Source organism: Emys orbicularis, chromosome 25, assembly GCF_028017835.1.
Source record: "Emys orbicularis isolate rEmyOrb1 chromosome 25, rEmyOrb1.hap1, whole genome shotgun sequence".
In the NCBI taxonomy this organism is placed as follows: domain Eukaryota; kingdom Metazoa; phylum Chordata; order Testudines; family Emydidae; genus Emys; species Emys orbicularis.
The window spans coordinates 7,323,890-7,351,625 of NC_088707.1; the positions used below are offsets into that span (position 1 = coordinate 7,323,890).

General features: G+C 60.6%; 1 protein-coding gene across 1 annotated transcript in view; it reads right to left on the bottom strand.

The window, feature by feature from the left end:
* Positions 1-27,736, bottom strand: part of SAMD14 (sterile alpha motif domain containing 14) — a 61,074-nt gene that overhangs the window by 21,206 nt on the left and 12,132 nt on the right. The window contains exon 2 of the mRNA XM_065422824.1: positions 623-674. Within this exon, the coding sequence (XP_065278896.1) occupies positions 623-674 (52 nt within the window). The remainder of the gene's footprint in view (positions 1-622; positions 675-27,736) is intronic.

Here is a 27,736-nt window from a genome sequence, read left to right on the forward strand (position 1 = left end):
CCCCCATCCCCGGAGGGGAGCAGCAGGAGCCCCCACCAGGGGTGAATCCAGCCTAGGGCTGGAGGCCGGAGTCGAGGGGCCAGAAGCCTAGGCCAGCTGTCCCAGTCCATCTCCCAGGGATCCGGGCCCCTCTGGGGTGGGCGAACAGATCGCGGCTTTCAGGGGCGGGAGGGGATTCATTCCCAGACCCTCCCCGGGCTCCTGCGCTTGCTGATCTCCCCATCCTCCCTCCCCCCAGCCAGGCCCTAGCTCCCAAATTCCCCCCTCCCCCACATCCACCCCAATGCCCTGTCTCCCCAACGCTAGCTTCCCCCATCCCCAGCCCCTATCTCCAATCTCCCACCTCCCTGTCTCCAGCCACACCCTTGCTCACCGGCCCCCAGCTGCCAGGCCCTAACACCCCCGCCAACCTCCCTCCCACCAGACCGTCCCTCCCCGAGCCCCACATTCCCCCCAGCCTGGGTCCGTGCTGTCCCTGCTCCGCTCTGCAGGCCATCAGCGCCGGGGAAAGTCTCCCTTGGCTGGCGACGCCGGGGGCGAGCTTGCAGGCGCTAAGGGACGTGGGCTCAGAGAGACCGGGAGTGGGGGCGGGAAGAGGGTGGAGACCGTGCAGCGGACTTACCGAAAACCTCATCCGCGTCTCGGCGTTTGGAGGACGACATGGCAGGGCAGCTCTGCGGAGAGAAGAGGGGAGGCAGGGTCAGAGCGCTGGGGATCCAAAGCCAAGTGGCTGGCACGGCTATCTCTGGGGAGGCGCGTGCGGCTGGGCCCCAGGGTCTCCAAGCACCCACCGGAGACTAGAGCACCCCCCATCCGTCTGGAGCACGAGAGAGCTCTGGGGAGGGCCAGTGGGGGCCATCTGGGCCTGGCCCTGGTTGTAGTCCCCCCAGCAATGGTGTCTCAACTGCCTACGCAGCAGACCCCGTGTTACAGAGGGGAACGGGGCAGCCGGTCAGGGTCACGTCGTCCAGCCTGGCCTGAGCTCTTACATGGGCTCAAGCCGGACGTGTCCGGAGCACGGAGCTGCAGCAGTGGGACCCGTGGGATCCCCACGGAAGCACCCTGGAGATAGCCAGGCTCCGGAGCTGGACCAAGCCGCTGGATCCTGGGGGCAGTGTGTGGGGGAGGGTGGTAGAGGGACCAAGTGGCATAGCAAGATCCCCGTTATCATCACACACGACTTCTCTCCCTCCCTTTCCCCCAGCCCTGCTGCCCCCTTCTCCCTCACCCCACAACCCCATCGCTCTACAAAAGGAACCAGGATGGATGATGCAATAGAAGACATGGACGTTGATTGATCACCTGCTATTGTCCATCCATTTAAAGAGACAAGAGGCCTGATTCTCCTCTCCCTTCCCCACCATACAACTCCCTCAGGTTAGCGAGAGGAGATGCCGGCCCACAGCTGGTATTTTCCTGACAGGCGGGGTGAAGGACGTACTTAAGGGACGTGGTGGAAATGTCAGTCACTCGGGGGTTTTAGAACTGGATCAGTCTGATAAGAGGAAATACTTTTTCCATACAGCCCCCAATTAACTTGTGGAACTCAGGGTCACAATGTTTCATTGAGGCCCAAGAGCTGAGCAGGACTCAAAAAGAGGACTTGGCGTTTCTGTGGAGAACAAGAGTATCCTAGGTTCTAGTAGAAAGAATGTGAAAAGCTAAGATTTGGGGGAGGGGTATAAACCCTCAGGCTTCAGGGCATGCCAACTATTAGGGGGTCAGGAGGTAACTTTTCACAGGGGCAGATTATCCCATAACTGCCCACTGCAGGGTTTCTTTCAGCTTCCTCTGGAGCAGCTGGGGCCAGCCACTCTTGGAGCAAGGATACCAGATGGAATGATCTGATCTAGCGTTCCAGTTCCCCTCTCTCTGTGACAATGGCAATCTTACCCAGCCCTTTCCCTCCAAAGATCTCCAAGCACTTTGAAAACAATGAATTCAGACCCACAGCACCCAGGGGCGGGAAGGTCAGTGTGACCCCCAGTTTTGCAGACAGGGAAGCCGCTGGCCTGAAGTGACTGGCTCACAGCTAGGCAGAGAACCCAGGAGTCCTGATTCCCAGTCCTCTTTGCAGAGAGCCGTCCTGCCAGGGCAGAGAAAGCTGCACTAAATATAGACCACAGCGCTAATCCCGCTGGGCCCGATCCTGCCCGCTTTACTCTGCCAACGCTCCCTGTGACTGCAGAATCGGGCCCTCGGGGTCAGCGATTCAGTGTGAATTTCCACTGGGGCAGAGCGAGGAGTGTCCCAGAAAGGGGTGTAGGAGCAGTGCTACAGCGTGGGACTCACCCCTGCGGTGCCTCCTGCTGGTCATCTCAGGAAATTAGCTTGCCAGCCATTGGAGCGCCCTCTGTAGGCCGGTGTCCCTCCCGGACTCCGGTGCCCCATTATCTGGGGTGCTGCCCCCTGGCAGTAACCCCTCATTCTCAGGGTCTCCCCTCCCTAGGGACCCCCAACCCCCTAATCCCACCTTGCCTCAGCCAGCGGCTATTGCCAGGCAGCCATGAGCCCCTGCTCCTTGGAGCAGACTGCAGTATAAGAGCCAGGCAAGGGGGTAGGACCTGCTGTCTTCCTCCACCACCCAGTACCTCAGGGGTGGGCCTAGGACCAGGCCCTGCAGCCTGGGGAGTTGCCAGGCTGGAGCTCCCCTGCTCCCCTGGCCTTTCCCCAGCCCTGCTTCACTCCCAGGACCTTTGCTACCAACAGCCAGGCCCTGCTCCCTCCAAGACCGGAGAGGCTACCCTAGCGCCAAGCTAGCAGCCTTTTAGAAGGCCCTGCTGTGCTCTGTTTGGGGCGTGGCCCCAGCTGGGCCTGCTTTTCCTTACAGCCCCAGCCCTCTCCCAGGGCTGGCCTTAACCCTGTCAGGGCTGGAGCGGGTAACCACCCCGCTACAAGCGGGTATATTCCCCCACCTCACTGGGGGCTCCCCAGGTATCCCCACTGCTCCCCTTGGAGCGGTGCGCTCCTCCTGCCCCAGGCCGAACTCCCATTGAACCAGACCGGGGAGGTTTGCCTTTGCTCACAGCAGCCGTGACTTTAGAACTGGAAAGAAAATGACGCGTCTGGCTCGACGGCCTTGAACCGGGAGAGCGAAGGGACGGCGTCTCTGGGGAAAAGGCCACTTAGCAAGTGGGCATGTTTATCTTCCCCAGCTCTAGGGGTAGGACACTATGGGACTGCCCCTCAGCCGATCCCAGTCACGAATACACCAGCCCCGGGCCGGATTCTCCTCTCGCTCGCGTGAGGGTGAATGAGGAGCAAGGCAGCACCTCGCACCTCATACAAAGCCCTCGGGTGCCTCTGCCAGGGGATCAGCAGCAACATCCCTGTTTTTCAGCGTGGGAAACTGAGGCACGGGCCAGCTCTCTTTAGACTGTAAGATCTTTCGGGCTGGGGATTAGGGGGTTGGGGGTCCCTGGGGAGGGGAGACCCTGAGTGTTTACTGGGTGTATGCACCACGCCTCGCCTGACAAAGTGTGTCGCGCGCCCATGTCCGCTAGAGGATAGCAGCCTGCTACTGCTGACCGCTACAGTGCTGCTCCTTTAGCTCAAGGGGCAGGGGGGTTGGGCGGACAGTCAAGGGTTCAAATCCAGGCTGGGGCGAGGGTTACTGTCACTGCTGTCTCCGCCCCCGCAGTAGAACCTTTATCTGGGTTAGCCTCTATGTGTCCCTTTCCCTGCAGTTAGTGCTGGGGCGTTCCCTGGAGGCCCCAAAGCAGCCTCAGTGGTGGTGGAACCAAGCAGCAGGAGAGAGAGAGATGCTTTCATGACTGCAAATGTCTCCCAAGGGCCACCCCCCAGCAGCTTGGTAACCCGCCTCCCTCTCCTCCTCCGGCTCCTGCCGGCCGCTGACCCGCCCCACGAATCCTTTCAAGCAAGGCCCCGCCCTCCTCCTGAATTCAAAGCCGGGTCTCCCCTGGGACCCGCCACCCCACGTGGGGCGCATCAGCTGATTAAGGGCACAGGCAGAGGAAAGACTCCTACCGGCCCAGCTCCTTTGAGGCCTGAGTGGCTGTTCTGCAATGAGCCAAGGGGCGAGAGCTTTTGAAGGAACGGTGACCAAGCCAGGGGCTTGTCCGTCGTGATCATCGAGTCTGAGCCCCTGGATAACACAGGCCCCAGGATTTCCCCCAAATAACCCCGAGACATGGGCGGCAGGCATCAAAGGCCAGGGGAGGATGAGCCTCCCCAAACAGCCCTGTGTGGCCCTGCCCACGCTCCGTCCCCAGCCCCCTCCTGCTTCCCAGCACTCTGCTACTGCCAGCTCTTCCCCCGTGCTGGGGCTAATGGGGGTCAGCCTGCAGCCAGGAACTCCGCCCAGTGCTCTGGGGCTGGGGGGAGGGGGCGTGCTACCCGGCGCTCCGGGGCTGGGCCTGCGCCGCTCGCCCCACGCTCCGGGGCTGGGGATGCTTGGGCAGGCCAGGGCTGGCGTGGCGTGGCAAAGGAGGGACACCTCGGGCAGAAGGGGCAGGCCGGGGTTAGCCTCCCTGAGCCCAGGGTTCCCCCACCGCCCATGCCCCTAGAGCTGATGTCTTAGAATAAACCTCCGATCTTGATTTAACAATTGTCAGTGATGGGGAATCCACCCCCCACCCCCGCCTTGGTAAGTTGTTCCAGGGGATAAACGCTCACTGTTAAAAACGTACCCCTTATTTGCAGTTGAGTTTGTCTAGCTTCAGCTTCCAGCCACTGGCTCATGTTATTCCTTTCACGGCTAGCGCATAGAGCTCATTATTAAATATTTGTTCCCTGTGCAGATACGGATGCGCTGTAATCAAGTTACCCCTCCCCCTTCTCTTCGGTAAGCTAAACAGACTGAGCTGGGTGAGTCTCGCACCCTGTTTCCTAATCCTGTAATCATTCTCAGGGCTCTTCTCTGAACCCGCTCCAGTTTATCAATACACTTTGTAGAGGCAGCTCAGATGGGGAAACTGAGGCACAGAGCAGTGACTTGCCCAAGGTAACCCAGCAGTTCAGTCTCAGAATGACCACAGCCGGATTCGTTAGCCACTCAGTCATATCGGTTTTTTGAGCATACACCATTCAGTGCAGGAGGCCACCCAGACTTTGGAGAGCCCGGTGGGGAGTCATGCACAGCCAAGGCGATGGGTAAAACCAGATGCCTCGAGCCAAACCCTCAGCTGTTAATCGGCACAGCACTGAAATGAAGAGAGCCTCTCCGCTTTACACCCCTTGTCTACAGATCAGCATTACAGGCTGCTGGAGCATGGGCCAGGAGGCGTCCCTTGGACATCACCCCAACAGGGCACAAGGGGGCATTTTTCAGGTGACACCGTGACGGTCAGCAAAAATCCTGCTGCCCTGCCTCCACTTGGGTCACTCCGCTTGGCCTCCCTACGTCCTCCCTCCACTGCACCGTGGGTCAGATCCTGATCACCAGGAAGTCAGCAGCAAAACTCTCCGAGGGGCCAGGAGAAAAGGCGCCGGGACAGGGAGCTAAGCTTTTTGCAATGGGACAACATGCTGAAGAGGTGCTTGACCACAGAGGCCCGGCCTTTCCCCTGCAGCGGGGCAGCGAGGTTTTCCAGCACACGGAGACACAGCGCAGGGGGCCGCTGCTGCTGGGTACCAGACTAAGGCAGCAGGGGAACAATGACGAATGAATCCAAAGGCTGGCTTGAAAGGGAAGTCAGAGCGCCTGGCCCAGAGAAGGGAGCCAGATCCTATCACTGGCTCCTGAGTGCCGCCTGGGAGGGGACACCGATTCCTGCTGCCCGGCCCTCCCTCATGGGCCCATTTCCTTTCCCATCCTAAATTTTTCTCTTGCTTTCTGTTTAGAATCTGCCTTAGCTGGGCACGCCTGCCCCTTTCACAACTCCGCAGCGAGCCCGTGACCGGAAAGGCTGCTAAATGCAATGCCCTGAACAGCCTGACGCTGGTCCGAGTTTGCCAGGTCCCAGAATGGGCTGATCACGCCACGCACTCTGTTTCCTCCCCCCCCCCCCCCTCCCGGTCAGCCAGGTTGCAAGTAAGAGGCAGCAAGAGACACAAGCTGGTCGGCTCTACTCCCTTTACCTGGTTCCACTTAAGGAAGCCGGATCAGACTAACAGCAGCAGCAGCTCCAGCCCATCTCAGCCAGCCTCACTTTCCCCCCCAGGACAGTAATTCCCATCTTTAATACCGCCTCAAAGCCTGTCAGGCCAGGGATGGAGTGAAGAGGGGGTTGCTAGGTCAACGTCGCAGCCCTCCATGCTGACACCATTGACGGCTCTGCCGAAGAGCAGACTGAAGCGAGGGGCAGTGTGGTCTGGTGCCCTGGGACCACCTGGATTCTATTCTTGCCTCTGAACTGCAGCGTGATCTCGGGCAATCCGCTTTGCTCGGTTTCCCCTCCCCACTCTTTGGCTAATGAAGTGTAACAACATGGGCCCGGACTGTCCCTCACTGCACCCAGCATAATGAGGTTTCAGTCTAGAGCCAGGGACTGTCAAGAGGCCAAATTTTGCCTGGTAGTAGCTCTGTTGATTTCAGTGGGGTTTTCATATAGATTCATAGATTCTAGGACTGGAAGGGACCTCGAGAGGTCATTGAGTCCAGTCCCCTGCCCGCATGGCAGGACCAAATACTGTCTAGACCATCCCTGATAGACATTTATCTAACCTACTCTTAAATATCTCCAGAGATGGAGATTCCACAACCTCCCTAGGCAATTTATTCCAGTGTTTAACCACCCTGACAGTTAGGAACTTTTTCCTAATGTCCAACCGAAACCTCCCTTGCTGCAATTTAAGCCCATTGCTTCTTGTTCTATCCTTAGAGGCTAAGGTGAACAAGTTTTCTCCCTCCTCCTTATGACACTCTTTTAGATACCTGAAAACTGCTATCATGTCCCCTCTCAGTCTTCTCTTTTCCAAACTAAACAAACCCAATTCTTTCAGCCTTCCTTCATAGGTCATGTTCTCAAGACCTTTAATCATTCTTGTTGCTCTTCTCTGGACCCTTTCCAATTTCTCCACATCTTTCTTGAAGTGCAGTGCCCAGAACTGGACACAATACTCCAGTTGAGGCCTAACCAGCGCAGAGTAGAGCGGAAGAATGACTTCTCGTGTCTTGGTCACAACACACCAGTCCGGAAGTTAGCCCAGCATTCTGGTACCACTACAAGTTCCCAAGGCAGCTGCCCCGTGCCTGGAAGGACATGACAAAGGAGACGCCCCTGTGCAATTAATCCGAGAGCTGCCGACAAGGGAATAATCAGCATCAAGGGAGACAATGGTCTTTATGGGAGAGACGCCTGCCTGCTAGGACACTGACAGGCACCCATCAAATCATCCCCTACAGGCCTCCAGCAGGTCCCCCAGCCATTGGCTTTAAATCCCTGCTGAGCTGTATTTGAACCCCTGGTGACCTAGAGGTGAAAGGTCGCTTAGGGCATGTCTGCACTGTAATTGAATACCCACAGCTGGGCAGGCCCGTCAGCTGACTCAGGCTGTGGGACATTCCGGTTCGGGCTGGAGCCCGGGCCCTGGGACCATGTGATGGGGGAAGAGTCCCAGGGCGCAAGCTGACCCGGGCCAGGCTCGGGGGTTGAATCGCAGTGTAGCCACCTCCCCAGTCTCTTAGCGATCCTCCGAGCCAGCCAGTCCCACTGCCCCGCTGGCGGGAAATGCGTGGACCAGACCATCCTTGGGTGGGGACTTCGACTGCCATGTGCCCAGCCTGGAGCGAACGTTCGCAGACGAGTTACCCGCCTTTCAGAAGCGAGGTCCCTAGCATACGCTGTCACGGGGGGGTGGGGAGGAAGCACCCGGCCGCAGGGAGGTTTATCTGCCCCAGGCGGATGCTACTCTTAAGGGCCCCTCTGGATCAATAAACCTGCCTTCCCAACTGGGATATTACACAGAACCTCCAATGTGTCTCTAGTGGTGAGAGCCGGGGGCTGGGAGTCAGGACTCCGGGGCAACCCCAGCTCATGTGGGCTGCTGGTTAGGGCAGGGGGCTGGGAGTCAGGACTCCTGAATTTCATCCCTGACTCTGCCCCCAGTTCAGTGTATGACGCTGCACAAGTCATTGGGCCGCTCTCATTTCCCCATTTTTTGATGCAGCGGTTTGCAGCCTTTTTTCATTTGCAGCCCCCTAACAAAGTTTGAGAGGAGGTACGGATCCGGGTGTAAATCTTAGGCACAGTCTGTGCGGACCAGAGGTTGCAAACCACTATGGGAACAACAACCTTTTGCAGACCTATTAGAAATACTCTGCAGATCCCCAGGGGTCCGCAGACCACAGGTTGAAAACCACGGGTTTAATGGATATAATTAGGCTTGGAAGGATTCGATTCTTATCGGTAAATGTCAATTTCACTGCAGTCACGCCCAATATTTCCATTGCTAATAATCAAAGTGTACAGCGAGGCAAAGTAGGGAAAACACGGCTTGAGAACGGATTCGCGTTTCATTGACCGATATTTACTTCGGACGTTTCGACATGGGACGCCGACCAGGTGTGTAGGGATGGTTATAGAGCTTTCACTTTTTGAATCTCAACATTAAATCATCACCGTCTGACCCCACCCCCTAATTTCCCGTAACTGAACATTTAAATGAATAAAAATTAAAAATGCATAAAAAAAATCGATATCCATCAAATGATAACAAAAAAAAAGATTGAATTGTGCAAAGCCCAGGGGCAGGGATTAGGAGATGTAATGCTGTCATGTTTATGAAGGATGTCAAACTCCTCCAAGAGAAGTTCCTCTTAGCCGGCCAAAGTGGCCAGTTCTTTTATCTGATGAAAGGGCCTTCTGGTTAATATCTGGGAAGCCCTCCAAGGCCTTGAGGGGCAAGACTGACCAGGCTCACAGATCTGGCTGCACCACAAGGAACACAAATAAGATGGGCATAGAATAAAACACCCCCAAACTCCCTAGACATGCGAGGCTCAATTCATTGTTGCCCATTGCCCCAGCGAGGGTGGTACCAAGGGGCTCTGAGATAGAAGGGGGGGCCCTGGACCCCATTACACCCAGGTACAGAGGAAGACTCTGCCAGTTTAGGGGTGAGCCAGGGGGTGAGGGTGGGATTCCGGGGCCGTTCCAGGTGGGTGGAAGCGTGGCCAGGGTTGACCTGTGCTCCCGTGATTCGACAGCCCTGAAAAGCCCTTAGGAGCCCCCTGGAGCAGGGATAGAAGTTAGGCCCAGGGCTGTGCAGGCCTGAGTGTAGGGCAGGGCCAAATTCCTTCCCCTCTGTCCCTGCCCCACTGCAGGCTTCTTGGCGTTATCAGAAGGGAAGCGTCTAATGCCACGTGGGGTCTGCGTTGCTCCCATCACCGTTACCAAGAGGCACGCTAATGGGAGGCGTGACCTTTCGATGCCTATGGATTTTCAGTCCCCAGGAAGAGCAGTCAGGAGGCAGAAAGAGACAGAAAATTACAGCCCAGTGGCTCATCCGTCTGCTTTGGCAGCGATTCATATCGATCTCGGACAGCTCCCTTAGTGTCAAAGTGGTTCGCAAATGGAGCCACTTCATCCGCCACTGAAATGCAGCCACCTCTGGGGTGGGGGCGCGGCCGCTGTTTTAAACAGCAGCACGGCTAGCCCAGCCCAGCCGTTTAAGATGGGCAGTGAAGAATACTAGAGCCAGCGGAAAGCTGCAGCACGCATGTAAGGGAGCGGAATGCTGTTTGCTCAAGGACTGAACCAGGACCCTGCGGCTAGCCTCCTTGACTGCCATGGAAATCCCCAGGGGATCTCGAATGCAACAGAGAGGCTCAGGCCCCTGGTTTTGTGTCCGTACCTCCAGCAGCAGTGACCAGAGCCCCCAGCGGGGGCGTTGGGGTCAGTACAGACTTGGGGGTGGGGGAGAGCGCTCCCCGCTGAATCGCCACTACCTGCAGCACCTGGGATCTCTCTCCTCCAGCTAACTGCTTTGGGGAAGGAACAAGTTCCAGAGGCACTTCCATTATTGTCCTGCAAACTAATCCCCCAACACACACTCACATCTAGGAGAGCCTCCTTCCAGCCATAGGAACACGAGGGTGTTAGAGACACACACACACACACACACACACACACACACACACACACACACACACACACACACACACACACACACACACACACACACACACCGTCGGTTCTGAGCCAGAGGCCAGAGCATTAGCCCGGGTCCCCTCCAGGGACAACGGGTCAATTTCAGTTCAAGCGGAGAGGGGAAGGGTGCACATGTGGGGGAGGGGAGAGGTTTTAGCCCTGGATCCAATGCCTCAAAAGGGCAGAAAAATCTAAACCAGCATGGGCCTAGTGCTCCGGTCTAATGAGGAAAGAAAAGGCTCGTGGAAAGGAGGGAAAGAAGAAGAGAGATGGGAAAGGAAGTGTGTGTGTGTGTGTGTGTGTGTTGGGGGGAGGGGGAAGACAGAGAGAGATGGAAGTGGGATTCTGGAGGAAGAAAGAGGGGAGAGGAGAAAAGAGGGAAGAAATCAGGGCCTATGGAGGAGAGCAGAAAGCCTGTAGAAGAGGAGAAGGAGAGCCAGCGAGAAGGGATGCGTGGGGCTGCCAGGGAACGAAGGGCAGAATGGAGGCAGGGTGGACGTAGCGAGTCCCAGGGATAAAACAAACCAAGGTGAGAAGGTGGGAAACAGCCAGGGACCCTGCCCAGGGCCGGCGCAGCAGGGACCTGCCAAAGGCCTAACTCTCCCAACCCAGCCCAGGAGGCAGCCAATCCCACTGAACCCGAACAAGCCTGGGAACCCAGCCAGGCGTGTGGGGCTGCAGACCCCCTAGCACGGCCCCATCGAGGGAAGGACACTGCTTCAGGCAGCTCGCTATGGGGCAGGCTCCCCCTACCCTGGAGAAATACAGCCCACCAGACCCCAGAGGGGAGAGGCAGGCGGCTGCTGAGCGCTGGGTGGGTTTTTTTTTATGATGGTTATTAATTTATTGATCGAAAACAGGAGGGGGAGGGCGGCTTTTTAATGTTTAAAGCGTTGCTAGCCTCGTGCTGGGAGGGGGATTTTAATAACCCTGGGTGGGTTCAAACCTGGGGGTTGGACTCTACCCAGCACAGCTAACTGCATGGGCATTTATCTCTCTAACCAACCCCCCACCCCACTCCGTCTTTCAGAGACGTTGATAAACACCCCAAGTTGAAGACACTTTCCACCATCATAACCCCCCCTTCTCCCGCCTCCCCGCCCCCCCATCGCTCCGTTTCCACCCCGAGCGGACCGACAGGAAAACACCAAATATGCCGCTCTCTTCCCCTGGTTGCATCAAAACAGGCGAGGGAGTGGGGCGGGGGGGGGGCATTTGGATCGGGACTGCAGCCTTAAAGCCGCGGCGATCCACGCAGCCTCGAGGCAGGCAGGGCTGGAAATAAATAAACAAACAAACAAGGAGCCCCCCCCCCCCAAAAAAAAACAACAACAACCACCGAGCCGGCAGCCGAACAAGAAGCAGAGAAGGAAACTGACACGAGATGCTGATGGGCAAGGCTGAAATTGACACACACTCACCGACGGCACCCTGGCATCCTTAGCCGCGTCCGATTGCGTCCATGCTGGGCTCCAGAGGCGTCTCTTCTGGCTCCCCCCCGCCCCTTTCTCCCCCCCCCGTCCCCTCCCCTCTTATTTGGATCCAACAAGCTTTCAAACATTCAAGGAGGGAGCGGAGAGGATAAAGGAGGCAGCGGGAGTATCCAGAGAGGTCTGCAAGGGGGAGGTTCTGCAGAGAGAAATTTCATACTGACCTCTGGATTCTCCAGGCTGGGATGGTCCCAGGGACTGGAGGGAGGGGAGGGGAAGGGGGGGAAGGGAAAGGCAAAGGGGGGGGGGGATTCACAGGAACCCGGAAGCAGCTCAGGCCGCCTGGCTTGAAGTCAGGGAAGGAGGATGCAGCCTTGGCCGGATCTCCCAGCTGCTGGCTTGGCTTGGCTGGGAGCGGTGGTGATGCAGTGCTGAGCTGGCCCCGTGTAGCCATTCCCTGGGGCTGGCAGATCCAGAAAGACGGGGAGGGGGGAAGCAGCTGCGAAGAGAGAGGCAGGGAATGAGAAATCCCAGGCTCACCGAGGTTTAAAGGCTTTCCAGAGCGCCTTGCAGAGCCCGGCTCCCCCAGCTCGACTCCTTTATGTCCGCACCGAAACGAAGCCTGATTTTCAGAGGTGCTGACCACCCCCGGGGCAAGGGGAGACGTGATGCTCAGCACCGGGGAAGAAATCAGGCTGGTTCAATGGGGACTTGAGCGACTGACTTTATGCACCGGAGTTTGAGCAGTCTGGCCTAGACACACTTGCAGCACCCAGCCCTGAACTGCAGCCACCTCTGGGTTGGAGCACAGAAGCCAGTGTTCTGCAACAGTGGAAGGCGGCGACGCTTCCGTTTGCTTGCTCTTAAATCCACTGGGGGGGACATCCTTGATCCCACAACAAAGAAACCCTGTGGGATCTTTGCTGCCAGCCCAGGCAGAGAAGGGCCTTAGGGTCTCATCTGAAAGAGAGCCCCACTCATCTGCCCACCACTCCAGTACACTTGTGTGATTCCATTTGAGACCTGATTTTCCAGGGCTGCCAACCCACTGTGTTCCCTGGATCACAAAGGTTTTGAAAGGCAGGTCAGGGGGTCCCTAGATGGAGCAACATGGGTTGGGGGAGCAGATGGGCGGTGTCATTCTGGGCATGGGCAGTGACCGCACTGGCTGGCGTGGCAAAAGGGGGCGGCGGGTAAGGTGATGATCTGGGACTTGTGAGACCTGGGTGCTCATCCTGATTCTGCTTTGTCAATTGGCTTCTCCGTGCCTCAGTTTCCCCACTGGCTGCCTCGTTTGGAAGATCCTCGGAGCAGGGAATGTCTCTAAGCGTTTGCCAAGCACTAGGCCCACAGAGGCCCATGCTGGGCACAGGATAGAAATAACATCAGGGACCTGGACCTTGCCAAGACTCCCCCAAATCTCCATTGACGTAACCGCCCCTCGGAGGGGAATGATCCTCCCCGCCCCCTTTGCATGGGGAGGAAGGGGAGAGGCGGATGAAGCTCTCCTGAGAGTTGCAATGGCTGGTGGTGCTGAATGGACAGCTCCCAGGAGCCTGGCTTGTGAGGGGGAAGGAGGCTCCTGCCTGGGAGAGCTTGGGATGGGGGAGAGAACCTGGGGGGAGAAAACTGGCTCCTTCCCAGGACAGAGGGATTCAGCTGGAAGGCGTCGGGTCTGGGGCGATTTCATTAACCACAGGAGGCCACTGGGTCAACGAGCAAGGCCAAGGCTGAGGCTGGGATCGCTCTGCTCCTTGTCACATTCTTCACTTGGACGCAGAAGAGTCCGTTTAGTGTTAGGGGCAAGAAAGGCCCAGAGCCGGCCCCATCCCGGGGGGAAGAGAGGCCCAGAGCCGGCCCCATCCCGGGGGGAAGAGAGGCCCAGAGACGGCCCCATCCCGGGGGGAAGAGAGGCCCAGAGACGGCCCCATCCTGGGGGGAAGAGAGGCCCAGAGCCGGCCCCATCCCGGGGGGAAGAGAGACCCAGAGCCGGCTCCATCCTGGGGGGAAGAGAGGCCCAAAGCCGGCCCCATCCCGGGGGGAAGAGAGACCCAAAGCCGGCCCCATCCCGGGGGGAAGAGACACCCAGAGCCGGCCCCATCCCGGGGGGAAGAGAGGCCCAGAGCCGGTCCCATCCCGGGGGGAAGAGAGGCCCAGAGACGACCCCATCCCGGGGGGAAGAGAGACCCAGAGACGGCCCCATCCCGGGGGGAAGAGAGGCCCAGAGACGGCCCCATCCCGGGGGGAAGAGAGGCCCAGAGACGGCCCCATCCTGGGGGGAAGAGAGGCCCAGAGCCGGCACCATCCCGGGGGGAAGAGAGACTCAGAGCCAGCCCCATCCTGGGGGGAAGATAGACCCAGAGCCGGCCCCATCCTGGGGGGAAGAGAGGCCAGAGCCGGCTCCATCCTGGGGGGAAGAGAGGCCCAAAGCCAGCCCCATCCCGGGGGGAAGAGAGACCCAAAGCCGGCCCCATCCCGGGGGGAAGAGAGACCCAGAGCCGGCCCCATCCTGGGGGGAAGAGAGACCCAGAGATAGCCACACCCTAAGGGGAGAGATGAGCCGGCCCCATCCCGGGGGGAAGAGAGGCCCAGAGCCGGCCCCATCCCGGGGGGAAGAGAGACCCAGAGCCGGCCCCATCCTGGGGGGAAGAGAGACCCAGAGCCGGCCCCATCCTGGGGGGAGAGATGAGCCGGCCCCATCCTGGGGGGAAGAGAGGCCCAGAGCCGGCCCCATCCTGGGGGGAAGAGAGGCCCAGAGCCGGCCCCATCCTGGGGGGAAGAGAGACCCAGAGCCAGCCCCATCCTGGGGGGAGAGAGGCCTAGAAAATAGGGATTTTCAATTCACGTTTCATTGAGTCTCTCTTGGCAGAAGAGGGGTTTTTAGGAGGGGCTGGTGGTTGCATCCAGGGGGCCATCAGCACAGAGACAACTGGCTGGAAGGTGAGGCTAGGGTGAGGCAGGTGAGACTAGGGACACTGGCTGAGCAGCGGGGAAGGGGTGGGGGGGGTCAGTGCTGATGAGGGTGGGGCAGAGCTTTGAGACGGTGGCAAGAATCTGTCACCACAATGGATGGGGAATCGGGGAGGGGTCCTGGGACTTGGGCAGAGATGGGCCCCTCCTGGAGTGAGCGACGAAGAGGCCACTCCATCCCAGCGTGGGGCAGGACGTATTCGAGCGAAGGCCCCGGCACCCGAGCTGTGCCAGGGCCTGCTGGTGGCCCCTTTGCACATTGCTGCTGGGCTAGAAAATGAGACAGAAGCTTCTTCCCCCCACGCCCCCCAGCCCCACGTCTCTGCCCCTCCCTGGGAGCACCAGAATCCCAGGTTGCCATCCCTAGAGCAGCAGCAACATCACTGCCTGGATTAGCAACATGTTGATGCACGTCCCGGGCGCCGTGTGTGTTTTAATCCAAATACACATTCACACACAATCTCTCTCTCTCTCTCTCACACACACACACACAGCTTCCTGGCTCCAGCAGTCACAGCAAGGAGGCTGCCAGCCTGGGGGAGGACTGGAGACGGCACGGGCACGGTCTGGTGCCTTCGCAAACCCGACTGCAGAAAGTAGGGCAGTGGGAGGCAGCGGTCCCCATGCCAGCCACTCTCACTCCCAGTGCCAATGTCAAACAGCCGGGCATAACAGGCAGGAGAACTCTCTTCCAGCTCATGTTCCTGGGGGTTATGATGTGGCAGAGATGGTTAGAAACAAAGCTCAGGTTGGCATCCATCTCGCTTCTGACACAGAGATCGCCGCAGCAACCAGGACATCCCACTACCCCCACCATCACCCCGGGAATGGTCAATTTAAAGGGACAGGACCGGCCCAGATACTACGGTGAGGGGCACTTTGAAAAGACATTATAACTATAGCCAGGTGGAAAACTAGTTTCTGCATGAGAATTTTTGAAATTCCAGACGGGGATGAAAAATCAAAATCTCGGAGGTTGTTCAAGAACAGAAAATAAAATAAAAAAATGGGATCAGGTCAACTGAAGGATTTTTTTTACCTTAAATCAAAGTATGTTTCTAAATGAAAAATGGGTCTGAACTGAAAAACAAACTTTTTTCCCCCAAAACTTTTTTAAATGTCTTTTTTCGAAATGAGTCCAAACCGAGCCTTTCCCGCAAACAGTTTCAGTTTTGATGAATGGACATTTTCCGATGAAAAAAATATTTTGTTGAAAAAGTCCTGACCAGCTTTAATGATAATTGAATCTTAATTTTATTCTGCATGTGCCTTCCTCAAGAGCAGTTTAGCTCCTAGGACAGGGTGTAGGCTCCCGCCAGATAGAGATCAGGAACAAAAATGCAACAGAAAATAAATAGGTGATGCAATAAAAATGCAATGGAAAAATAACTCATCAAGAGCTCATGTAATCTTAGAAGCCAGAGGAGGAGACCCAGCAGACCAGCTCTTCCTTCTCCTGCTACTTATTATTAATTATTATTATGATTTGTTTCACCATAGAGCCTAGGAGCCCAGTTCTGGAGCGGGCCCCCGTTGTGTCAGGCGCTGTACGAACACAGAACAAAAAGCCAGTCCCTGCCCCATATATAATAATAAATAATGGTCATGTCTCCTCCCTGCCACTTAGCCACCATGCGGCCTGGGTGGGGCGACAGCAGGGCTACGGTGCTTGTTTCCCACCCATGGAAGTGTCCCAAAGATCGTAACCGACCGCATTTCCATCAGCCCCACAGGGGTGTGAGCTTCCTACCTACCCCGATCTCTGGTGGGATCCAGCCTAGCATGAGCAGTCTTCTTCTCAGCAGCCCCCGATCCTCATACCAATCGTCCGGCTTGAATGTCAGAAGACACTTGAGGAGGCAGGTGGCTGGCTGAGATTCTGGCGGGGGTGTGTGTGTGTGTGTGTGTTCCGGTCGCACACATGCTCAGGCTCACTTGCACACACAGAGTCCAGTAGCTCACTCCCACACAGGCGCTCACCCAATCGCTCGCACACGTGCGGAGTCATGCCCGCAGACACACGCCGGTCCGTCGCACGCCCAGAATTCCTCGCACCAGCGCGTCTTCGCTCCCTTTTTGTCCTCCATTTAGTTATGGCAGCTTCAGCAGAGGGGGGCTGGGACAATGTGTACAGTGGGGGGGCTGAGAGCCATTGAACCAAACTGTAAAGCTTGTATATGATGGAACCCACTTCCAGCCCGGGGGTGTGAGCACCCCTAATTCCAGCACCGATGCTCCAGAACGAGCCTCCGGTGAGGATCTAGCGACCTCACCCAGCCCTCCCTGTGGCCCAGCAAAGAGCAACGGCTCCGGAAGCCGCCCTGGGTGCCAGGCACCGCTCTGCCAACTGCCGTGTTGAGAAAGACGTGGCATTGCTGGCAGGGCCGGCTCCAGGCACCAGCTTAACAAGGAGGTGCTTGGGGCGGCCAAGGGAGAGGGGCGGCACCTGTGGCAATTCGGGGGCGGCAGGTCCCTCACTCCCTCTAGGAGCGAAGGACCTGCTGCCGAACAGCCACCGCCGATCGTGGCTTTTTATTTTTATTTTTTTTCCAATTGCCGCCGCCGATCACAATCGCGGCTTTTTTTTTTTTTTTTTTTTTTTGCTTGGGGCGGCAGAAATGTTGGAGCCGGCCCTGATTGCTGGGGCAGCGACGCCCGGGCAGGCAGGAGGCAGAGTGACGTAGCGGGCAGAGCAGGGGCTCTCAACCTTCCCAGACCGCTGGGCCCCTTGCAGGAGTGTGATTGGTCCTGCGTACCCCCGAGGTTCACCTCCCTTAAAAACGACTTGCAAAATCAGACCGAAAAATACAAAAGGGTCACAGCCCCCGGCTGTTACTGAACAATCGCTGACGTTCTCACCTTTTGTTTCGCCTGTTGTAAAACTGGACAAGTATCTAGCTGAGCTGATGCACCCCCTGGAAGACCTCTGCGTACTCCCAGGGGTACACGTGCCCCTGGTTGAGAGCCACTTGGGCAGAGCACTGAACTGGGATTCAGGTGAGCTGGGTTCTCTTCCACAGAGCTACAAGATAACCCTGGGCAAGTCACTTTCTCCTCTTCGTGCCGTAGTTTCCCCTCCCACCCGTTGTCTGTTTTGATTGCAAGCTCTGCAGGGCAGGGATTCGTCCCTTATCTCTGTACAGCACCCAGCTCTCGGTGCTGCTGTAATACAAAGAACCTGGGGGATGAGGTTAAACACCCGAGGGGCTGAACGGAGACCCCTCAGATTCAACTCAGCTACAGCCTCATGCAGGACGTGAACCCAGGTCCCTGCGGGCAAGAGGCAAACCCGGAGCGTATGCTTCTTTCTGTGCAACACAGAGTTATTTTGCTTCGCTAATGCTGGTGCTGCGTGCTTCCTTCTAACAGTGCCCGGTTAACCCTATCACTACTGCATGCAAAACACACCCCGCCTCGGAAGAGTTTTCAGCCCAGCTCAGCCTGCTCCCAGCAGTGCCCTGTTAACTCCCCGCCACACCCTTCCCCCCAGCAGATCTAACACTTCACAGCACCACGAATGGATGGTCAGATAATCCTTAGTCCTGCCCTGAGTGCAGGGGACTGGACTAGTGACCTCTCAAGATCCCTTCCAGTCCTACCTGCAGCCTGCGCCCTGGACTCAGTTCTCAGCCCGTCCGGGCTACCTGCAGCCTGGCTTCTAGACTCATTTCTCAGCCCGTTTGGGCTACCTGCAGCCTGGCCCCTGGACTCAGTTCTCAGCCCGTCTGGGCTACCTGCAGCCTGGCCCCTGGACTCAGTTCTCAGCCCGTCTGGGCTACCTGCAGCCTGCCCCCTGGACTCAGTTCTCAGCCCGTCTGGGCTACCTGCAGCCTGGCCCCTGGACTCAGTTCTCAGCCCGTCTGGGCTACCTGCAGCCTGCCCCCGGACTCAGTTCTCAGCCCGTCCGGGCTACCTGCAGCCTGCCCCCTGGACTCAGTTCTCAGCCCGTCTGGGCTACCTGCAGCCTGCCCCCGGACTCAGTTCTCAGCCCGTCTGGGCTACCTGCAGCCTGGCCCCCGGACTCTGTTCTCAGCCCGTCTGGGCTACCTGCAGCCTGGCTCCTGGACTCAGTTCTCAGCCCGTCTGGGCTACCTGCAGCCTGGCCCCTGGACTCAGTTCTCAGCCCGTCTGGGCTACCTGCAGCCTGCCCCCGGACTCAGTTCTCAGCCCGTCCGGGCTACCTGCAGCCTGCCCCCTGGACTCAGTTCTCAGCCCGTCTGGGCTACCTGCAGCCTGCCCCCGGACTCAGTTCTCAGCCCGTCTGGGCTACCTGCAGCCTGGCCCCCGGACTCTGTTCTCAGCCCGTCTGGGCTACCTGCAGCCTGGCTCCTGGACTCAGTTCTCAGCCCGTCTGGGCTACCTGCAGCCTGCCCCCTGGACTCAGTTCTCAGCCCGTCCGGGCTACCTGCAGCCTGGCTCCTGGACTCAGTTCTCAGCCCGTCTGGGCTACCTGCAGCCTGGCCCCCTGGACTCAGTTCTCAGCCTGTCTGGGCTACCTGCAGCCTGGCTCCTGGACTCAGTTCTCAGCCCGTCTGGGCTACCTGCAGCCTGGCTCCTGGACTCAGTTCTCAGCCCGTCTGGGCTACCTGCAGCCTGGCTCCTGGACTCTGTTCTCAGCCCGTCCGGGCTACCTGCAGCCTGGCTCCTGGACTCAGTTCTCAGCCCATCCGGGCTACCTGCAGCCTGCCCCCTGGACTCAGTTCTCAGCCCGTCTGGGCTACCTGCAGCCTGCCCCCGGACTCAGTTCTCAGCCCGTCTGGGCTACCTGCAGCCTGCCCCCTGGACTCAGTTCTCAGCCCGTCTGGGCTACCTGCAGCCTGGCTCCTGGACTCAGTTCTCAGCCCGTCCGGGCTACCTGCAGCCTGCCCCCCGGACTCAGTTCTCAGCCCGTCCGGGCTACCTGCAGCCTGCCCCCTGGACTCAGTTCTCAGCCCGTCTGGGCTACCTGCAGCCTGGCCCCCGGACTCTGTTCTCAGCCCGTCTGGGCTACCTGCAGCCTGCCCCTGGACTCAGTTCTCAGCCCGTCTGGGCTACCTGCAGCCTGCCCCCTGGACTCAGTTCTCAGCCCGTCTGGGCTACCTGCAGCCTGCCCCCGGACTCAGTTCTCAGCCCGTCTGGGCTACCTGCAGCCTGGCCCCCTGGACTCAGTTCTCAGCCCGTCTGGGCTACCTGCAGCCTGGCCCCCTGGACTCAGTTCTCAGCCCGTCTGGGCTACCTGCAGCCTGCCCCCTGGACTCAGTTCTCAGCCCGTCTGGGCTACCTGCAGCCTGCCCCCGGACTCAGTTCTCAGCCCGTCCGGGCTACCTGCAGCCTGCCCCCTGGACTCAGTTCTCAGCCCGTCTGGGCTACCTGCAGCCTGGCCCCCGGACTCTGTTCTCAGCCCGTCTGGGCTACCTGCAGCCTGCCCCCGGACTCAGTTCTCAGCCCGTCTGGGCTACCTGCAGCCTGGCCCCTGGACTCAGTTCTCAGCCCGTCAGGGCTACCTGCAGCCTGGCCCCTGGACTCAGTTCTCAGCCCGTCCGGGCTACCTGCAGCCTGGCCCCTGGACTCAGTTCTCAGCCCGTCTGGGCTACCTGCAGCCTGGCTCCTGGACTCAGTTCTCAGCCCGTCTGGGCTACCTGCAGCCTGGCTTCTGGACTCAGTTCTCAGCCCGTCCGGGCTACCTGCAGCCTGCCCCCTGGACTCAGTTCTCAGCCCGTCTGGGCTACCTGCAGCCTGCCCCCTGGACTCAGTTCTCAGCCCGTCCGGGCTACCTGCAGCCTGGCTCCTGGACTCAGTTCTCAGCCCGTCCGGGCTACCTGCAGCCTGCCCCCCGGACTCAGTTCTCAGCCCGTCCGGGCTACCTGCAGCCTGCCCCCTGGACTCAGTTCTCACCCCGTCTGGGCTACCTGCAGCCTGGCCCCTGGACTCAGTTCTCAGCCCATCTGGGCTACCTGCAGCCTGGCCCCCGGACTCTGTTCTCAGCCCGTCTGGGCTACCTGCAGCCTGCCCCTGGACTCAGTTCTCAGCCCGTCTGGGCTACCTGCAGCCTGGCTCCTGGACTCAGTTCTCAGCCCGTCTGGGCTACCTGCAGCCTGGCCCCGGGACTCAGTTCTCAGCCCGTCTGGGCTACCTGCAGCCTGGCCCCCGGACTCAGTTCTCAGCCCGTCCGGGCTACCTGCAGCCTGGCCCCTGGACTCAGTTCTCAGCCCGTCCGGGCTACCTGCAGCCTGGCCCCTGGACTCAGTTCTCAGCCCGTCCGGGCTACCTGCAGCCTGGCCCCCTGGACTCAGTTCTCAGCCTGTCTGGGCTACCTGCAGCCTGGCTCCTGGACTCAGTTCTCAGCCCGTCTGGGCTACCTGCAGCCTGGCTCCTGGACTCAGTTCTCAGCCCGTCTGGGCTACCTGCAGCCTGGCCCCTGGACTCAGTTCTCAGCCCGTCTGGGCTACCTGCAGCCTGGCCCCCGGACTCAGTTCTCAGCCCATCTGGGCTACCTGCAGCCTGGCCCCCGGACTCAGTTCTCAGCCCGTCTGGGCTACCTGCAGCCTGGCCCCTGGACTCAGTTCTCAGCCCGTCCGGGCTACCTGCAGCCTGGCTCCTGGACTCAGTTCTCAGCCCGTCTGGGCTACCTGCAGCCTGCCCCTGGACTCAGTTCTCAGCCCGTCTGGGCTACCTGCAGCCTGGCCCCTGGACTCAGTTCTCAGCCCGTCTGGGCTACCTGCAGCCTGGCCCCTGGACTCAGTTCTCAGCCTGTCCGGGCTACCTGCAGCCTGGCTCCTGGACTCAGTTCTCAGCCCGTCCGGGCTACCTGCAGCCTGCCCCCTGGACTCAGTTCTCAGCCCGTCCGGGCTACCTGCAGCCTGGCCCCCTGGACTCAGTTCTCAGCCCGTCTGTGCTACCTGCAGCCTGGCCCCCCGGACTCTGTTCTCAGCCCGTCTGGGCTACCTGCAGCCTGGCCCCTGGACTCAGTTCTCAGCCCGTCTGGGCTACCTGCAGCCTGGCCCCTGGACTCAGTTCTCAGCCCGTCTGGGCTACCTGCAGCCTGGCCCCTGGACTCAGTTCTCAGCCTGTCTGGGCTACCTGCAGCCTGGCTCCTGGACTCAGTTCTCAGCCCGTCTGGGCTACCTGCAGCCTGGCCCCTGGACTCAGTTCTCAGCCCGTCTGGGCTACCTGCAGCCTGGCTTCTGGACTCAGTTCTCAGCCCGTCTGGGCTACCTGCAGCCTGGCCCCTGGACTCAGTTCTCAGCCCGTCTGGGCTACCTGCAGCCTGGTTCCTGGACTCAGTTCTCAGCCCGTCTGGGCTACCTGCAGCCTGGCCCCTGGACTCAGTTCTCAGCCCGTCTGGGCTACCTGCAGCCTGGCTCCTGGACTCAGTTCTCAGCCCGTCTGGGCTACCTGCAGCCTGGCTTCTGGACTCTGTTCTCAGCCCGTCTGGGCTACCTGCAGCCTGGCCCCTGGACTCAGTTCTCAGCCCGTCTGGGCTACCTGCAGCCTGGCCCCTGGACTCAGTTCTCAGCCCGTCTGGGCTACCTGCAGCCTGGCCCCTGGACTCAGTTCTCAGCATGTCTGGGCTACCTGCAGCCTGGCTCCTGGACTCAGTTCTCAGCCCGTCTGGGCTACCTGCAGCCTGGCCCCCGGACTCAGTTCTCAGCCCGTCTGGGCTACCTGCAGCCTGGCTCCTGGACTCAGTTCTCAGCCCGTCTGGGATACCTGCAGCCTGCCCCCTGGACTCAGTTCTCAGCCCGTCCGGGCTACCTGCAGCCTGGCCCCCGGACTCAGTTCTCAGCCCGTCTGGGCTACCTGCAGCCTGGCCCCTGGACTCAGTTCTCAGCCCGTCTGGGCTACCTGCAGCCTGGCCCCTGGACTCAGTTCTCAGCCCGTCTGGGCTACCTGCAGCCTGGCCCCTGGACTCAGTTCTCAGCCCGTCTGGGCTACCTGCAGCCTGGCCCCTGGACTCAGTTCTCAGCCTGTCTGGGCTACCTGCAGCCTGGCTCCTGGACTCAGTTCTCAGCCTGTCTGGGCTACCTGCAGCCTGGCTCCTGGACTCAGTTCTCAGCCCGTCCGGGCTACCTGCAGCCTGGCTCCTGGACTCAGTTCTCAGCCCGTCTGGGCTACCTGCAGCCTGCACCTGGACTCAGTTCTCAGCCCGTCTGGGCTACCTGCAGCCTGGCCCCTGGACTCAGTTCTCAGCCCGTCTGGGCTACCTGCAGCCTGGCCCCCTGGACTCAGTTCTCAGCCCGTCTGGGCTACCTGCAGCCTGGCCCCTGGACTCAGTTCTCAGCCTGTCCGGGCTACCTGCAGCCTGGCTCCTGGACTCAGTTCTCAGCCCGTCCGGGCTACCTGCAGCCTGCCCCCTGGACTCAGTTCTCAGCCCGTCCGGGCTACCTGCAGCCTGGCCCCCTGGACTCAGTTCTCAGCCCGTCTGTGCTACCTGCAGCCTGGCCCCCCGGACTCTGTTCTCAGCCCGTCTGGGCTACCTGCAGCCTGGCCCCTGGACTCAGTTCTCAGCCCGTCTGGGCTACCTGCAGCCTGGCCCCTGGACTCAGTTCTCAGCCCGTCTGGGCTACCTGCAGCCTGGCCCCTGGACTCAGTTCTCAGCCTGTCTGGGCTACCTGCAGCCTGGCCCCTGGACTCAGTTCTCAGCCCGTCTGGGCTACCTGCAGCCTGGCCCCTGGACTCAGTTCTCAGCCCGTCTGGGCTACCTGCAGCCTGGCTTCTGGACTCAGTTCTCAGCCCGTCTGGGCTACCTGCAGCCTGGCCCCTGGACTCAGTTCTCAGCCCGTCTGGGCTACCTGCAGCCTGGTTCCTGGACTCAGTTCTCAGCCCGTCTGGGCTACCTGCAGCCTGGCCCCTGGACTCAGTTCTCAGCCCGTCTGGGCTACCTGCAGCCTGGCTCCTGGACTCAGTTCTCAGCCCGTCTGGGCTACCTGCAGCCTGGCTTCTGGACTCTGTTCTCAGCCCGTCTGGGCTACCTGCAGCCTGGCCCCTGGACTCAGTTCTCAGCCCGTCTGGGCTACCTGCAGCCTGGCCCCTGGACTCAGTTCTCAGCCCGTCTGGGCTACCTGCAGCCTGGCCCCTGGACTCAGTTCTCAGCCTGTCTGGGCTACCTGCAGCCTGGCTCCTGGACTCAGTTCTCAGCCCGTCTGGGCTACCTGCAGCCTGGCCCCCGGACTCAGTTCTCAGCCCGTCTGGGCTACCTGCAGCCTGGCTCCTGGACTCAGTTCTCAGCCCGTCTGGGATACCTGCAGCCTGCCCCCTGGACTCAGTTCTCAGCCCGTCCGGGCTATCTGCAGCCTGGCCCCCGGACTCAGTTCTCAGCCCGTCTGGGCTACCTGCAGCCTGGCCCCTGGACTCAGTTCTCAGCCCGTCTGGGCTACCTGCAGCCTGGCCCCTGGACTCAGTTCTCAGCCCGTCTGGGCTACCTGCAGCCTGGCCCCTGGACTCAGTTCTCAGCCCGTCTGGGCTACCTGCAGCCTGGCCCCTGGACTCAGTTCTCAGCCCGTCTGGGCTACCTGCAGCCTGGCCCCTGGACTCAGTTCTCAGCCCGTCTGGGCTACCTGCAGCCTGGCCCCTGGACTCAGTTCTCAGCCCGTCTGGGCTACCTGCAGCCTGGCCCCTGGACTCAGTTCTCAGCCCGTCTGGGCTACCTGCAGCCTGGCTTCTGGACTCAGTTCTCAGCCCGTCTGGGCTACCTGCAGCCTGGCCCCTGGACTCAGTTCTCAGCCCGTCTGGGCTACCTGCAGCCTGGTTCCTGGACTCAGTTCTCAGCCCGTCTGGGCTACCTGCAGCCTGGCCCCTGGACTCAGTTCTCAGCCCGTCTGGGCTACCTGCAGCCTGGCTCCTGGACTCAGTTCTCAGCCCGTCTGGGCTACCTGCAGCCTGGCTTCTGGACTCTGTTCTCAGCCCGTCTGGGCTACCTGCAGCCTGGCCCCTGGACTCAGTTCTCAGCCCGTCTGGGCTACCTGCAGCCTGGCCCCTGGACTCAGTTCTCAGCCCGTCTGGGCTACCTGCAGCCTGCCCCCGGACTCTGTTCTCAGCCCGTCTGGGCTACCTGCAGCCTGGCTCCTGGACTCAGTTCTCAGCCCGTCTGGGCTACCTGCAGCCTGGCCCCTGGACTCAGTTCTCAGCCCGTCCGGGCTATCTGCAGCCTGGCCCCTGGACTCAGTTCTCAGCCCGTCTGGGCTACCTGCAGCCTGGCTTCTGGACTCAGTTCTCAGCCCGTCTGGGCTACCTGCAGCCTGGCCCCTGGACTCAGTTCTCAGCCCGTCTGGGCTACCTGCAGCCTGCCCCCGGACTCTGTTCTCAGCCCGTCTGGGCTACCTGCAGCCTGGCTCCTGGACTCAGTTCTCAGCCCGTCTGGGCTACCTGCAGCCTGGCCCCTGGACTCAGTTCTCAGCCCGTCTGGGCTACCTGCAGCCTGGCTCCTGGACTCAGTTCTCAGCCCGTCTGGGCTACCTGCAGCCTGGCCCCTGGACTCAGTTCTCAGCCCGTCTGGGCTACCTGCAGCCTGGCTCCTGGACTCAGTTCTCAGCCCGTCTGGGCTACCTGCAGCCTGGCTCCTGGACTCAGTTCTCAGCCCGTCCGGGCTACCTGCAGCCTGGCCCCCGGACTCAGTTCTCAGCCCGTCCGGGCTACCTGCAGCCTGGCTCCTGGACTCAGTTCTCAGCCCGTCTGGGCTACCTGCAGCCTGGCTCCTGGACTCAGTTCTCAGCCCGTCTGGGCTACCTGCAGCCTGGCTCCTGGACTCAGTTCTCAGCCCGTCTGGGCTACCTGCAGCCTGGCCCCTGGACTCAGTTCTCAGCCCGTCCGGGCTACCTGCAGCCTGGCCCCTGGACTCAGTTCTCAGCCCGTCTGGGCTACCTGCAGCCTGGCTCCTGGACTCAGTTCTCAGCCCGTCTGGGCTACCTGCAGCCTGGCTCCTGGACTCAGTTCTCAGCCCGTCTGGGCTACCTGCAGCCTGGCTCCTGGACTCAGTTCTCAGCCCGTCTGGGCTACCTGCAGCCTGGCCCCTGGACTCAGTTCTCAGCCCGTCCGGGCTACCTGCAGCCTGGCCCCTGGACTCAGTTCTCAGCCCGTCCGGGCTACCTGCAGCCTGGCCCCTGGACTCAGTTCTCAGCCCGTCCGGGCTACCTGCAGCCTGGCCCCCTGGACTCAGTTCTCAGCCCGTCCGGGCTACCTGCAGCCTGGCTCCTGGACTCAGTTCTCAGCCCGTCCGGGCTACCTGCAGCCTGGCTCCTGGACTCAGTTCTCAGCCCGTCCGGGCTACCTGCAGCCTGGCCCCTGGACTCAGTTCTCAGCCCGTCCGGGCTACCTGCAGCCTGGCCCCTGGACTCAGTTCTCAGCCCGTCCGGGCTACCTGCTGGCCCCTGGACTCAGTTCTCAGCCCGTCCGGGCTACCTGCAGCCTGGCCCCTGGACTCAGTTCTCAGCCCGTCCGGGCTACCTGCAGCCTGGCCCCTGGACTCAGTTCTCAGCCCGTCCGGGCTACCTGCAGCCTGGCCCCTGGACTCAGTTCTCAGCCCGTCGGGCTACCTGCAGCCTGGCCCCTGGACTCAGTCTCAGCCCGTCGGGCTACCTGCAGCCTGGCCCCTGGACTCAGTTCTCAGCCCGTCCGGGCTACCTGCAGCCTGCTGCCTGGACTCAGTTCTCAGCCCGTCCGGGCTACCTGCAGCCTGGCCCCTGGACTCAGTTCTCAGCCCGTCCGGGCTACCTGCAGCCTGGCTCCTGGACTCAGTTCTCAGCCCGTCCGGGCTACCTGCAGCCTGGCCCCTGGACTCAGTTCTCAGCCCGTCTGGGCTACCTGCAGCCTGGCCCCTGGACTCAGTTCTCAGCCCGTCCGGGCTACCTGCAGCCTGGCCCTGGACTCAGTTCTCAGCCCGTCTGGGCTACCTGCAGCCTGGCCCCTGGACTCAGTTCTCAGCCCGTCTGGGCTACCTGCAGCCTGCCCCCTGGACTCAGTTCTCAGCCCGTCCGGGCTACCTGCAGCCTGGCTCCTGGACTCAGTTCTCAGCCCGTCTGGGCTACCTGCAGCCTGGCTCCTGGACTCAGTTCTCAGCCCGTCTGGGCTACCTGCAGCCTGGCCCTGGACTCAGTTCTCAGCCCGTCTGGGCTACCTGCAGCCTGGCTTCTGGACTCAGTTCTCAGCCCGTCTGGGCTACCTGCAGCCTGGCCCCTGGACTCAGTTCTCAGCCCGTCTGGGCTACCTGCAGCCTGGTTCCTGGACTCAGTTCTCAGCCCGTCTGGGCTACCTGCAGCCTGGCCCTGGACTCAGTTCTCAGCCCGTCTGGGCTACCTGCAGCCTGGCTCCTGGACTCAGTTCTCAGCCCGTCTGGGCTACCTGCAGCCTGGCTTCTGGACTCTGTTCTCAGCCCGTCTGGGCTACCTGCAGCCTGGCCCCTGGACTCAGTTCTCAGCCCGTCTGGGCTACCTGCAGCCTGGCCCCTGGACTCAGTTCTCAGCCCGTCTGGGCTACTGCAGCCTGGCCCCTGGACTCAGTTCTCAGCCTGTCTGGGCTACCTGCAGCCTGGCTCCTGGACTCAGTTCTCAGCCCCGTCTGGGCTACCTGCAGCCTGCCCCCCGGACTCAGTTCTCAGCCCGTCTGGGCTACCTGCAGCCTGGCCCCCGGACTCAGTTCTGAGCCCGTCCGGGCTACCTGCAGCCTGGCCCCGGACTCAGTTCTCAGCCCGTCTGGGCTACCTGCAGCCTGGCCCCTGGACTCAGTTCTCAGCCCGTCTGGGCTACCTGCAGCCTGCCCCCGGACTCTGTTCTCAGCCCGTCTGGGCTACCTGCAGCCTGGCTCCTGGACTCAGTTCTCAGCCCGTCTGGGCTACCTGCAGCCTGGCCCCTGGACTCAGTTCTCAGCCCGTCTGGGCTACCTGCAGCCTGGCCCCTGGACTCAGTTCTCAGCCCGTCTGGGCTACCTGCAGCCTGGCCCCTGGACTCAGTTCTCAGCCCGTCCGGGCTACCTGCAGCCTGGCTCCTGGACTCTAGTTCTCAGCCCGTCTGGGCTACCTGCAGCCTGGCCCCTGGACTCAGTTCTCAGCCCGTCTGGGCTACCTGCAGCCTGGCCCCTGGACTCAGTTCTCAGCCCGTCCGGGCTACCTGCAGCCTGGCCCCTGGACTCAGTTCTCAGCCCGTCTGGGCTACCTGCAGCCTGGCCCCTGGACTCAGTTCTCAGCCCGTCTGGGCTACCTGCAGCCTGCCCCCTGGACTCAGTTCTCAGCCCGTCCGGGCTACCTGCAGCCTGGCTCCTGGACTCAGTTCTCAGCCCGTCTGGGCTACCTGCAGCCTGGCCCCTGGACTCAGT